At 39.6% G+C, this 11,865-nt stretch overlaps 3 protein-coding genes across 7 annotated transcripts; 1 reads left to right on the top strand and 2 right to left on the bottom strand.

The window, feature by feature from the left end:
* Window positions 1-85: 85 nt before the first annotated feature.
* On the bottom strand, window positions 86-2,119 carry si:ch1073-44g3.1 (uncharacterized protein LOC797133 homolog). Of its 2 annotated transcripts, XM_044204644.1 has the most exons (3): window positions 1,864-2,119; window positions 1,685-1,706; window positions 86-1,583 (listed from the first exon to the last, which is right to left on the bottom strand). In XM_044204644.1, the coding sequence occupies exon 3, from the start codon at window positions 1,578-1,580 to the stop codon at window positions 912-914; it is 669 nt and encodes a 222-aa protein (XP_044060579.1). In that variant the 5' UTR covers window positions 1,581-1,583; window positions 1,685-1,706; window positions 1,864-2,119; the 3' UTR covers window positions 86-911. The 2 variants fall into 2 exon arrangements, with proteins under 2 accessions (XP_044060579.1, XP_044060578.1); XM_044204643.1 differs by lacking the exon at window positions 1,685-1,706 and having other exon boundaries at window positions 1,864-2,117.
* A 279-nt stretch (window positions 2,120-2,398) lies between these two features.
* Window positions 2,399-6,047, bottom strand: atp5po (ATP synthase peripheral stalk subunit OSCP). The gene is made up of 7 exons (XM_044204646.1): window positions 5,938-6,047; window positions 5,603-5,653; window positions 5,384-5,494; window positions 4,979-5,108; window positions 3,123-3,235; window positions 2,848-2,934; window positions 2,399-2,670 (listed from the first exon to the last, which is right to left on the bottom strand). The coding sequence occupies exons 1-7, from the start codon at window positions 5,962-5,964 to the stop codon at window positions 2,560-2,562; spliced, it is 630 nt and encodes a 209-aa protein (XP_044060581.1). The 5' UTR covers window positions 5,965-6,047; the 3' UTR covers window positions 2,399-2,559.
* A 2,053-nt stretch (window positions 6,048-8,100) lies between these two features.
* On the top strand, window positions 8,101-11,679 carry LOC122879960 (serine/threonine-protein phosphatase 2A catalytic subunit alpha isoform-like). Of its 4 annotated transcripts, none has more exons than XM_044204640.1 (8): window positions 8,101-8,828; window positions 8,908-9,087; window positions 9,268-9,477; window positions 9,637-9,810; window positions 9,893-9,982; window positions 10,337-10,498; window positions 10,630-10,748; window positions 10,894-11,679. In XM_044204640.1, exons 2-8 carry the CDS (start codon window positions 8,995-8,997, stop codon window positions 10,964-10,966), a joined length of 921 nt encoding a protein of 306 aa, XP_044060575.1. In that variant the 5' UTR covers window positions 8,101-8,828; window positions 8,908-8,994; the 3' UTR covers window positions 10,967-11,679. The 4 variants fall into 4 exon arrangements, with proteins under 4 accessions (XP_044060575.1, XP_044060574.1, XP_044060573.1 ...); XM_044204639.1 differs by lacking the exon at window positions 8,908-9,087 and having other exon boundaries at window positions 8,105-8,428; window positions 8,519-8,828; XM_044204638.1 differs by lacking the exon at window positions 8,908-9,087 and having other exon boundaries at window positions 8,105-8,828.
* Window positions 11,680-11,865: the final 186 nt, after the last annotated feature.

Consider the following 11,865-nt stretch of genomic DNA (forward strand, 5'->3'; position numbering starts at 1 on the left):
TACAAGGTGACTATTGTCTGGGGACACGGGCCCCCTTGTGTCTACAGGCAGAATTACATGCTTTCGATTTGACAGGAAGTAGCTGTGGAAAAGACAATTTCTTTCTTTTATTTTGGTTTCACATACATACACATTAGCATTTATTACATATTCCACAATACCTTTTTTCTGTTTAATGAAGTCATTTTTTCCTAATGAACAGCATAACAACATACATGTAAATGTGGAAGTGCTTATCAAGTGAGTTTGGGGACGAAAACTGTTACAATGCATAATCAAAACTATATTCACAAAGTGCAGAAATAACAAATACTGTGTTCAAAAGGATATTATGCCTTGAGTTTGATCAGTTCAAGCTAATTAAAAATGTGTCGCAGTGTTCCCAATTTAGGCATGATGCAGGATAATATCGCAGAACAAAACACATATTGAACTGGACAACACAGAAAGGACAACTACACATGCGCAGGAAAAAAGCTGATTTGATTGGCTGTTTGTACTAAAATGCATTTTTTATAAATGTAAAAAATGTCACAAGAACCCGGCCATATAAATATTAAAGCAGAGTAAGAGAACGTGTCACAATTCGGAGGAACAAAAAGCTTGAGGGGAAGAAAGATCCACTCTAGTGAGGTTTGAACCACAAACTGATAGATACATTTTTACCTATACTGATCGGTGTGATTAATTCATATGCATGCATCTCCGCCAAACTGGAATAACACTTTTAATTCAGTCATTTATTCTGAGAGGATGAAGACGATGTCAAACACTGTACATTGAGAACTCAGTCAGAGCCTTTTCTAAATGGCAAAAATAGCTCTTTCCTCCGACAACAGAAATGTTTTCCTAAGCATCCTCTTGCTCATGCACTCAAATGTTTTTCAAGCACTGGAGAGAAAGCCGCAGAGCTATTCGCTGGTTTCATCCACTTTGCCACTGGGCTCACAGAGGGGTCTTTTTTCCATCATGGCGTATGGAAAAGCTGGAACATCACAGCTAGTGAAGTCCAGTTTCTTGGGAACACTGCAGTTGCTAAAGTCAAGTTTCTTGGCGCCGTCACAACCGAACTCCAGGTTCTTGAGCCGAGCTAGACTCTTGATGCTGCCGGGGGGCCTGCCGGGGCTCACCTTATATCCTGCTGCTTTGGTGGTACCAAGGGGCCTCCCTGGGCTGGTTTTGAACCCAGCTGCTCTAGTCGTCCCAAGTGGACGTCCAGTACTTGTACGGTAACCAGCTGACTTTGTGGTCCCTGATGGCCTCCCTCTCCGCCCTGACTTCACCATTCCCTTCTTCTTCTTAGAGCCATCGGGCCCCGCAGCCTCACTGCCCCTGATTCTCACCGTCTGAGGCTGGAAGTCGTTCTGGGTGTCTTGCATTTGACATGCCATGGCTTTGTGCATGCCCTGTGGCAAAGGGGCTAGGCCCGCAAGGGACAGCTGCAAACCAGGCGTTGTCGGAGAGGGGTAGAATTTGTTGGATTGTGTGCTACATAAATCAAAGTGGCTGGCTGGATGACAGTCCTCTGCCAGTCCACTCATACAATAGTCACTGTTGCTGCTGGTCACTTGATGCATCATTTTCTGTTGGAGTGCAGAAATATAAACATTAGGTAGGAAAGTTACACATGCAACCGTATATCCAGACAAACACGAACCCAAAGAAGCATTTTTTTGAAGCTTACTTTTGGTGGAGCAAACAGGCCTCTTAGCGTTGCAACAAAAAAACACAAGTGATGTCAAGACAAAACGAGGTAAACTACAGTTGTAGTTTAAAAAAAATGGCATGCACAAAACTAAAATGTTAACGTTGTCCCCCGAAAATGCTCAACTATTTTAAGAACGTAAAATGAATAGCTCGTACCTTATTTGTTGGTGGATGTTGGACAGGAAAGGGTTAATTTCGAATCGCAAACATTTTCCTTCTCCGGCAGCCACATCTTTGTGAAGGCGCTGCACGAACTACGCCCTGTCGTCCATCAGTACTGTCTTCAAGCGGGACTGCGATTTCTGCTGCCTATTTCATGTTCATTTAATCCTTTAAGCAAAGGTTTAGATGAGAGAGGCAGCCATTTTCGCCTGGATTTTTTTTTTTTAAATAAAACAGGATGCGTTGACAGCGCATGCGCACAGAGGCTTCCAGGAAACGTAGGAGCAGCTCACTGTTACACAATGTGGTTCTGCCAAATTAGACCATATTTAACAGAGACTTAACGAGACTGGGCCTCTAGTTACAATATAACCAAGATTATATATTGACACTACTTCAGCAACGATTCAACTGCTATATTGTCCAGAATTCTCAATTACTCTACATACTAAAGAAACCATGTGTCTAGATCATAATCACTGGTCATTGTTAGGACATACAAGTGTCACAATGACAACAAAAGGACGTCTCAATTTTTTATTATTTTTTATTAACATCCATATGAACTTAAGCACAGACACTGGATTTAAGGAGCAACTGCAGTGCTGGAACAGGTAGCAATATACATTTTTCAGCGTTTCCCCCCCCGATGGTGGCCTCCAATCTTTCACAAAATTAAGTCCACAGGACTTAAGTTTCCCTGATGAGCTTGGTCAGCTTTTGAATCTTTGTTTTGGTGGACATGTCCACATACTTGTCCCCGATACTGACGATCATGCCACCCAGGATTGAAGGATCCGACTGTGAGGAGGAGACAGATGAAATTACAGAGGACTCTCAACTTTATTACATTACGCTGATTCACTAAATTGGAATCCGACTGGTTTTTAACCACCTTTAAACTTACATTTAGATAAACTCACACCTACTGCAAAATGGTCATTTGATTGTTTCTGGAAACATGCTTTGACACTGTACCTTTGTTTCAAGCTTGATACTTTCACCCTTCTGAAGAAAGCCATTGAGAGCTACTTTCAGGTCAGAAAGATTAGCTGCATCCAAAGGCTGAAATGGATAAATATTCATTGGTTGATTATACAACATATTAACAGTAAAAGGAATGTAATTAATTAGTTCTAAGTTACTGATCCATAATAGGGACTGTTTATTTGAGGTGACCACTTTTAAAGTGTAGGAGATTCAACAAGAATGTGCAGGAACATACATATAATGTATCTCCACCCATTTCATACCTGAGCAGTAGTGACAGAGCAGATGACCTCTCCGCGGTGTGCACTCATCATCTTGCCAAAAGCAGTAATAACATCACCAGTTAGAGTAAGACGACCATTGTCAGCCAAAACATCTGCAAAACAAAAAGCATCTTCCTGTTTCTCCGTTTCTCTGCATTAACAACTGACTGTCTTGAGTTGAGAAAACTTTACAGTGAGAAAACAGTGTACAGCACTCATATTGTCAAGTTCAAAAATCAATAGACATTGTGATTTCATCCAACTGGTCCTGCTATAAACATTTTTCACTTAAATATCAATTTTAGAAACATGCTTCAAAACGTATTTACACCATGATCAATATACTGCAGCACACCTATGGGTCTGTGGAGTAATGCTGCTGTGGGAAATACAATGAGGAGCTTACAATTGGTGAACTTAGATTAGAACTAAGAAATTAGATTATTTCTATTTGAGGTAGGGATGCACTGATTGTGAAATTCTGAGCAGATGCCAAGGTTTTTGCTGGTTTTTATTTTGTTTTTGTTGTTATTTATTCCCCTTTTGTACCAGGGAAACAAAGAAACCTTCATTATTAAAAACAAACCAAAAGGAAAACTGTTTTAAAGTCATTCAGCCCTTCATTACACTATCTTTGAATCAGCATAAATCCAATCATACAAATTTAAGAAACAACCATTAATATAACCTCTCACATGTAGAAAGATATATTTAAAAAAAAAAAACTGTTTCAAACGCCTTATTAGCCTGCTAAACAACAAATAAGTAGCCAGCACAAAATTGATGCGACACAACATAAATATTGGCCACTGCCATCGGTGAATGACATCCTATTTGCCGATAACAGTCAACATGGCAAATATCATCCGATATATCCTAATTTAAGGATGTGTTTTTAAACAATTACAGTTCTCCCGTTTAATTGAAAATCTTGCACAACATGTTTCATATACAAATGTAAAAAAACACTACCATACTTCCACAGATTGTAAGACCACATATATAAAATGCAAATCAGCTGTATGCTAGTGTAGTCAGTAGGTCTGACAATCCTTAGCTCCCTGTGACCTCCACAGGTCCTCCAGGGGTCACAGGAACCCAAGAAAGACATTAAGAGCTGCAGCTTTCAATCTGAGAATGTGCCTATAAGCTAAACTATCTATACAGTTGTCTTAAAAAAAGTCAAAGACAGTCAAGATAAAATTGTGTTTCTAAATTAAACTGCAGAAGATGGTTTTCTTTACTATGTGTCTTCTATCTGCAGAAAACAGCAACAGAAAAGGGTTTGTGTATACCCTTCTACCCAAGTCTGTATTACATTTCAATTTGGCACCAACCAATAAAAAATAAATCTTTTGAGGTGAGGGAACCAAACTTGTTACACTTATATTTAAAAGAAATTTCTAAACATTGCTTGTTTAAGTGTACTTGTGATACTACTGCACATTACTTCTGATATTAAACAAAACTTTAAAATTATTTGCATGTTGGTTCCTGTGAGCAAACCTAAGAAAGTAACAGAATGTAAAACACTTGACTACTTTGTAGTACAACAATTAAGTGTTCGTATACTATCTGGTGTGGGCTGGTGGACTATCAACCTTTTGTTCTTCACCATGTTTACTAGTGTTAGCGAGAAATCATAAGAAATACTTTGTGGTACTTCAAATACCTGTAACCTCTACTGACCTAACCAAATAGGCTCAAACTTATTTTGGTTTTACAATATGTATGAACACTACACTCACACATACACTCAAAGAGCCTATTATGGTCTTCTTAGCATGACATTATCTTAATAATAGCTAAGGCAGAGGCCAAACTCATAGCAGTAATGGGGTCACTTAGCCACTCACTGATGAGGTTGATGGTGATGGGTGAAAGCTTAGCCTTTGCAAGCACATCATGGAAAATCTTCTGCTTGATGCTGCGCTTTACATGAGGATTCATTACAACACCAGAAAGCTTGGGGTCCTTAATCAGGGTCTGAAAAACAAAATGGCATACAGCAAAAGGCAACTGAATTTATGTACTAAAAGGCAGGTAGGTCGGCACTAATCAGATCATTATCCCAATGCTTCATTTCTCAAATATACAGCACAATTATTTAATTAGTTTTCATTTCATGACACTGTTTAAATGAATTACCAACAATTCTATCCTCATCACCTTGGGATAAAATGTTGAAGAAAACACTACTTCCATCATCCATTGACCCCTACATCACTTAACTGCGATTCGGTGTCTTATTTTTTACTTACTTTAACTTTTCCCAGCTCCTGCTCCACTTGGTCCAGTTTGTTCTGCTTACTGGCAGCTGAGAACAGAGCAGTGGCATAGCGGCCCTCCACTCCATAGACCTGGATGGGAGGCTATAAGGACATATACACATGAGATGAACTAAATTGCAACCACTAACCATTTGTGTTACATAGTGACGTTAGACGAGCTGTTATGCTTGGTGCAATGACTTTATATACCTTGATCAGTTTTGATGCAGGTCTGATCACAGACGTGCTGAATTGGCGGACCTAGGAAGAAAAAAAATGCATGTTCTCAGCACAGAGAAACCAGAACTTGAACTGATGAACGTCTGGCACGCTTTGTACCATTTACGTTAAAGACAGCTAGCTTGTAGGCTAACACGTTAGCAGTCATTCAAGTGCAATGCCTCGTGTGAATTTGTTGGACATTCAGCGTTACCTCCTGATCTCCAGAGGGAATACAATACTTTAGACGTGTTTTTAGGTTATACAAATTCCACTCATAACTATCGTGAAATGATTAAAATCACCAAAATCATTGAATGTCTTACCTGCTGTCCTAGCATGAGTGCTGCCATTTTCTCCTACAGCTGTCCAGAGTAGAACAAACGACTGCGCATGTGCATTTGAGAGGAAGGCGTCTACCTGTGGGTAATGTAGTCTTTCGAGTGTAGCGTACTCTGACAGGTGGGGAAAAGGCTAATCTAAGTAAATCTAAATGGACAACCATAAACGTTTAAAAATGCTTAAAATATCTCACTATACTCATTTCGTCAAGTGGAAAAATGCTATTAACTTGCTAAAATCAGTTTCATTTTAAAGCGTAATTTAGTAGCATTTAGTCTACTGGTTGTGTATTCTGACAGAAAGACCTAATTTCATATAAAGCACATTTATACAACTGGTAGTTAAATGGTAAATGTTAATTAGATATCTCCTACCTGACAGAATGAGTTACATTTCTTTAAAGCAAACGTATGTTACTAATAGACTACCGGTAGCTCCTTTTCCCACTTTATAGAATGAACCCGTTTACTGACAAAACCTTGGTCCAGACTGAAATATCTCAAAGATTATTCAATGGATTGTCATGGAATTTTGTACAGACATTCTTGGTGGCCAGAGGATGACTCCTAGGCTTTTAACCAGGACCAAGAGCTACGACCATATCACACCTGTTTTAGCCTCTTTACATTGGCTCCCTGTTTGTTTAGGATTGATTTTAAGATCTTATTGATTACTTTTAAGGCTCTTCATGACCTGGCTCCAGATTACATTTTATGAACCTTTGCGTAATTTGAGATCTTCAGGTAGGGGTCTTCTGTCTCTTCCCAAGTCCAGGATGAAAACAAAGGGGGACAGAGCTTTTGCCATCAAGGCCCCGAGGCTCTGGAACAACCTGAAATTAGATTGTCTGAGTCAGTGTCTTCTTTTAAGTCTCATATCCTGATTTTACCTGAGCTGTCTGTTTATTTTATTGGTTTTTCATTTATTATTAATATATCTTATTTTGTTTTTGGCCTTCATGTATTTTATCATTCAATGTGGTATTTTATTTATCTCTCTGTGAAGCACTTTGTACTTTGTTTTGATAAGTGCTCTATAAATAACGCTTATTATTATTATTATTATTGTTGTTATTACTGACTTTGGTGACCTTGGCTGCCATTTTCTAGTGACATTTTTGTGACTTTTCTTGGTGAAGTATCTCAACAAATATTGGATGAATTGCCATGCAATTTGGTACAGATATCCAGACAATAATAATGACTTTGGTGATCCTCTCACTTTTCTTCTAGCGCTACCAGAAGGTCAAAGTTTTCACTTATCTAGTGAAATATCTCAGCATGTACTGGAGGGATAGGCACAACATTTGGTACAGAACATCCATAGTCCCCAGAGGAGTTTGTGCTAATTATCAAAAGTTATCAAAACATTTTTTGGGTTATAGCCAATGGCTTTTCAGTTTGGGCAACTTGGATTCATGTTTGTCCACCTGACGAATGAAGCATTAGATATTCACTCTCATTTAGCTCTGTTTTGGTCTCCACCAACTCCTGAGAAAATGGGTGTTTAGCTAGCTTGCAATGTAGCCATAAGACTTTCTTTACAAGCCAGTTATTGCTACTGTTTGCTGTTTGGTGAAGGACAGGCGCACAATCAGTTTATCGTGGCTTTTTTGCTGAAAACGTGCCTGCTGCTGCTGGAAATAGTCCATGAGAGTGAACTACATAATAAAGTTGTAGTCTGTAAAAACCGAAACATTTAATTTAACGTTACCCAAGAGACTAAAAGTTGAGTTGGGTGATAATTCTCTACCGGTTTGTCAAAATTACAAGTGGTCATTATTAATATAAAAAAAACCTGATGGAAAACCAAATAACTTTAATGCCATACTTCTGTTATAGCTAGGTTGCGTTTCCTTGTATCTTCATTTCTAAGCTAATGCTAGTTGCGTAGCTAATTACCTAGCTAGCGTTACTAGCGCTGATTTGACAGCTAAGCTAACTAGTTGGCTTTAAAAAAAGGCTTTAATAGCTTATGGTTTCCCATGAGCACCAAAACTGTCCCCCGCTCCCTTGCCACAAATGGTAAATAGGATAAACAAATTTTCATCACAGATTGCAGTTATATGACTATTATCTGAGCTATCGTTAACCGTTGAGCTGTAACGTTACTCAGCAACTAGCTATCTAACCTGTGAGTGTGTATTTCTGGCGATGTTACTGTTGGTACTGCCTGTTCCCGGTTTCGTCCAGCAGAGGGCAGATCAACCAGCAATTTCACTTTTTAAATAACTGACATCCAGGAAACACAACATCAACAAGCTGAAGTAAGATCACATACAAATAAACACATTATAATTCAAGCCGCCCGGAGAAATAAACGAGACAGTTTTAAACCCCTGTTACAGGGCCCACCAGGGATGCCATGACGTAGTATAAATATGATTTGTTGCGCAGCCTCGCTTTGGACCAGAGTGGGCAGGGTTGGGTCTGCAGTTTCTCTGAGCTAGTTTTATAGTCTTTGCGACATAAACAGGTAACTGTGTGACCTTCGTCGTTTAACAAGGAGAAGTACATTATTTCTGTATCATGTGAACTAAACACTTTTGTCCCCACCAAACTGCAGGGACGCAGGGCAGTTGACGCATTCGTTTTCGCGGAGCACACACACACACACACACACACACACACACACACACACACAAGCTGCGAATGACCAGAGAGGCTTGCTAGGACGGAGCGTAGCCGGGGCCATCAAAACGTAACGAAATAGCGAGAGGTTTTCCTGAGGTATTTTAAAGCTGGTCGGCTCACTAGCTGACGGCAAACCAGGCATGGACGACAAGTCATTCACCAAGGAGTTGGACGGATGGATTGAACAACTGAATGAGTGCAAACAGCTATCAGAGAATCAGGTCAAAGTCCTATGTGAAAAGGTAAGGTTTGCGCAGGAAGGCAGGCTAGCTTTCTGCAATGCTAGAGGACCGTTAGCTATTACATCTCCTGAATTGACAGGCTAATGCATGTGGCCTTGCTTTGGAGCACACCATTTGGCTGCAGCTGCGTGCAGTACATTGCTAAGGGAAACCACTCGCCAAGAAGATGGAGGGAGATGTCTGCAAATGTTTTCCCTTTCTACGCCCACTCTTGGTACCTCTTCACCACTGGAGTGCACTGGCACTACCACAGCAAACTGTAATTAATCTGCTGTATCCTTCACAATCTGAAAAAGGATGAATATTCAGTGTCTAAGAGCTTTGATAAGACTTGTTAAAAAAAAAAAAACATGCCCATTGTGCACGCCTACACTGCACCATACTTGTGCTGATACCTGTTAATCAGCATCATCCAGTGTTTTTGTGTCCTCCATTTAAGGCCAAGGAGATCCTGACAAAGGAGTCCAATGTGCAGGAGGTGAGATGTCCTGTGACAGTCTGCGGAGATGTCCATGGTCAGTTTCATGACCTAATGGAGCTGTTTAAGATCGGGGGGAAGTCTCCAGACACTAACTACCTCTTCATGGGAGACTATGTTGACAGAGGATACTATTCTGTGGAGACAGTTAGTCTCCTGGTTTCTCTTAAGGTAAAAAAAAACCTGACACTTTGCCACTGCTGCTGTGAGATATATTTATAATATAAGCAAGTCAGCTACTACTGGGATATGAATTTGGAGTTGGGGGAAGGATAATGTTCATGGCTGACTGTTCTTTCATTTTGTTTATAAATGCATTTTTCTTTGTAGGTGAGGTTCCGTGAACGAATCACAATTCTCAGAGGGAACCATGAGAGCAGACAGATCACACAAGTGTACGGCTTCTACGACGAGTGCTTAAGGAAATATGGAAATGCCAATGTTTGGAAGTACTTCACAGATCTGTTTGACTATCTGCCCCTTACTGCGCTGGTAGATAACCAGGTAAGGTTGTGTATTCAGATGCGGCATGTGACATAAAGTGCAGATACAGGGACTAGTCATTTATGTTCTCTTTTTCTGTAAGATTTTCTGCCTCCATGGAGGATTGTCCCCTTCAATAGACACACTGGAACACATCAGAGCGCTGGATCGCCTGCAGGAGGTTCCCCATGAGGTAAATTCAGTCCATGTAAATTCTACACATTTGACATTAGAGGAACTTCTCATGAAAGTTCCTCTAAATGACTGATTATTGTGTAACTTGCTGTCATAACATATGGATGTTAAAACATTTATGTTAAGGAGTATGATGGTGCATGTAGCTGCAAGGATGCTCCAACAGTTTTTACTCATCATAATCTGCTATACATGCACATTAATCAGATTTCATTATAAAGTTTAGAGCTGAAACAATTAGCCTAACAAAGTCTGCTGTTTTACAGTATCCCAGAACTGTAGTTCTACATATAGGATAGATTTTGTGTTTGCATGTAGACCAAACAACCCTGATGTTTCCTCCATGTTTCAGGGTCCAATGTGTGACTTGTTATGGTCAGACCCAGATGACCGTGGTGGCTGGGGCATCTCACCCCGTGGTGCTGGTTACACCTTCGGGCAGGACATTTCTGAGACTTTCAACCACGCAAACGGCCTAACTTTGGTTTCAAGAGCCCACCAGCTGGTAATGGAGGTACTTTAACTTTGTTTATCTGCTGAAAGTAATTCTATTTTTTCCCTTGGAGACACTGCAGATGCAGCTTTGACATTACATGTTGTGAATTTGAAATAGGTAACATGCAAGTAAAGCGTCTCTTGATCTAGGGTTATAATTGGTGCCATGACCGCAATGTAGTGACGATCTTCAGTGCACCAAACTATTGTTATCGTTGTGGAAACCAGGCAGCAATCATGGAACTTGATGACACGTTGAAATACTCCTTGTAAGTAAAGTTTTATATGTATATTTTTTTTAAACAAATATAACGTGTCTATTTTTCGTGTGGCACCTTCTTTAATAATAATTCTTTTTGATGAAAAATCTCCAAATGTGAGTTGATGAGGAGTCCTGCTCTTTGTTTGCTTTAGCCTACAGTTCGACCCTGCACCACGCAGAGGAGAGCCCCACGTGACACGGCGTACGCCAGACTATTTCCTGTAAAGATCCACTGGTGTGGATGATAGAGGCTACACAGAGGCTTGAGAAAAGATGTATTCATAACCCCATGGACCAAAAAAAAAAAAGTGTGCCATAATCACAAAACGAAATGCAAACTATCACATCTAACTAAAGACCACCATCCTTTCAACTTTTTCCTCTCTGTGCATGATGTTTTTAATGCTAGAAATGATTGCTACTATGAACAATACAGTCACAATACCTGCTGGTTTGTCAGGAAACATGAATGAACCAATTCTGAGAATAACAACTAAATGTAAGTAATCTTTGTGTTAGGGTGTTAATGATGACCAGAGTGTGTTGCCATATACAGTATGTAGGCTACATCTTTCACTTGGCATGGCCTCAAATCAAAGGTTGCAGTAAATCTAATGTGAACTCTTTTCTTTTTGTAACTGAAGCGCAACAGTTTATTTTGTGAAGTGAGATGATAGGGTTAGACGTTGTAAATTAATCTGTTCTCTTTGCACTTTTGTATTTGATTTTTATCACATGGCACTGACAGACTATGTTCTTTTTTATACCCTGTTATAGTGTAAGTAGCTCTCTTTCTGCTCTGCTGTCTCTTATGGGAGGTAATGTAATTCATTTAAGTAGGCAATATTGGAACAAATTACATCAGTTGTAAAAAGAAAAATAACTTAAATGTTTTGAAGCCACTGCTATATGAAATAAAGACTGAAGTTGCTTCATCATTTATTTCCTCTAGGTACTGTTTGTGGCATTATTCCCTCTCACCAGTCACCACTAGATGGAAACAGACACCCAAAAGATGAGCAACACTAATAGGATAATCAGCCTTACTGTGAATGTGTGCAGGAAATTGGGTAATATTAATTGATTTTATTTTTATTACCGGTATTTGGTATATCATGATTTTA

This window comes from Siniperca chuatsi, linkage group LG8, assembly GCF_020085105.1.
Source record: "Siniperca chuatsi isolate FFG_IHB_CAS linkage group LG8, ASM2008510v1, whole genome shotgun sequence".
In the NCBI taxonomy this organism is placed as follows: Eukaryota; Metazoa; Chordata; class Actinopteri; order Centrarchiformes; family Sinipercidae; genus Siniperca; species Siniperca chuatsi.

Excerpts from the sequence above, each read along its gene's own strand:
- LOC122879960 (XM_044204638.1), top strand. The coding sequence starts at position 8,727 with ATGGACGACAAGTCATTCACCAAGGAGTTGGACGGATGGATTGAACAA. Across the intron at positions 8,829-9,267 it reads TCAAAGTCCTATGTGAAAAG|GCCAAGGAGATCCTGACAAA; the intron begins GTAAGGTTTGCG and ends CCTCCATTTAAG. Across the intron at positions 10,749-10,893 it reads GACACGTTGAAATACTCCTT|CCTACAGTTCGACCCTGCAC; the intron begins GTAAGTAAAGTT and ends TGTTTGCTTTAG.
- atp5po (XM_044204646.1), bottom strand. The coding sequence starts at position 5,964 with ATGGCAGCACTCATGCTAGGACAGCAG. Across the intron at positions 5,109-5,383 it reads AGGAGCTGGGAAAAGTTAAA|ACCCTGATTAAGGACCCCAA; the intron begins GTAAGTAAAAAA and ends TTTGTTTTTCAG. Across the intron at positions 2,671-2,847 it reads GTATCAAGCTTGAAACAAAG|TCGGATCCTTCAATCCTGGG; the intron begins GTACAGTGTCAA and ends TCCTCCTCACAG.
- si:ch1073-44g3.1 (XM_044204644.1), bottom strand. The coding sequence starts at position 1,580 with ATGATGCATCAAGTGACCAGCAGCAACAGTGACTATTGTATGAGTGGA.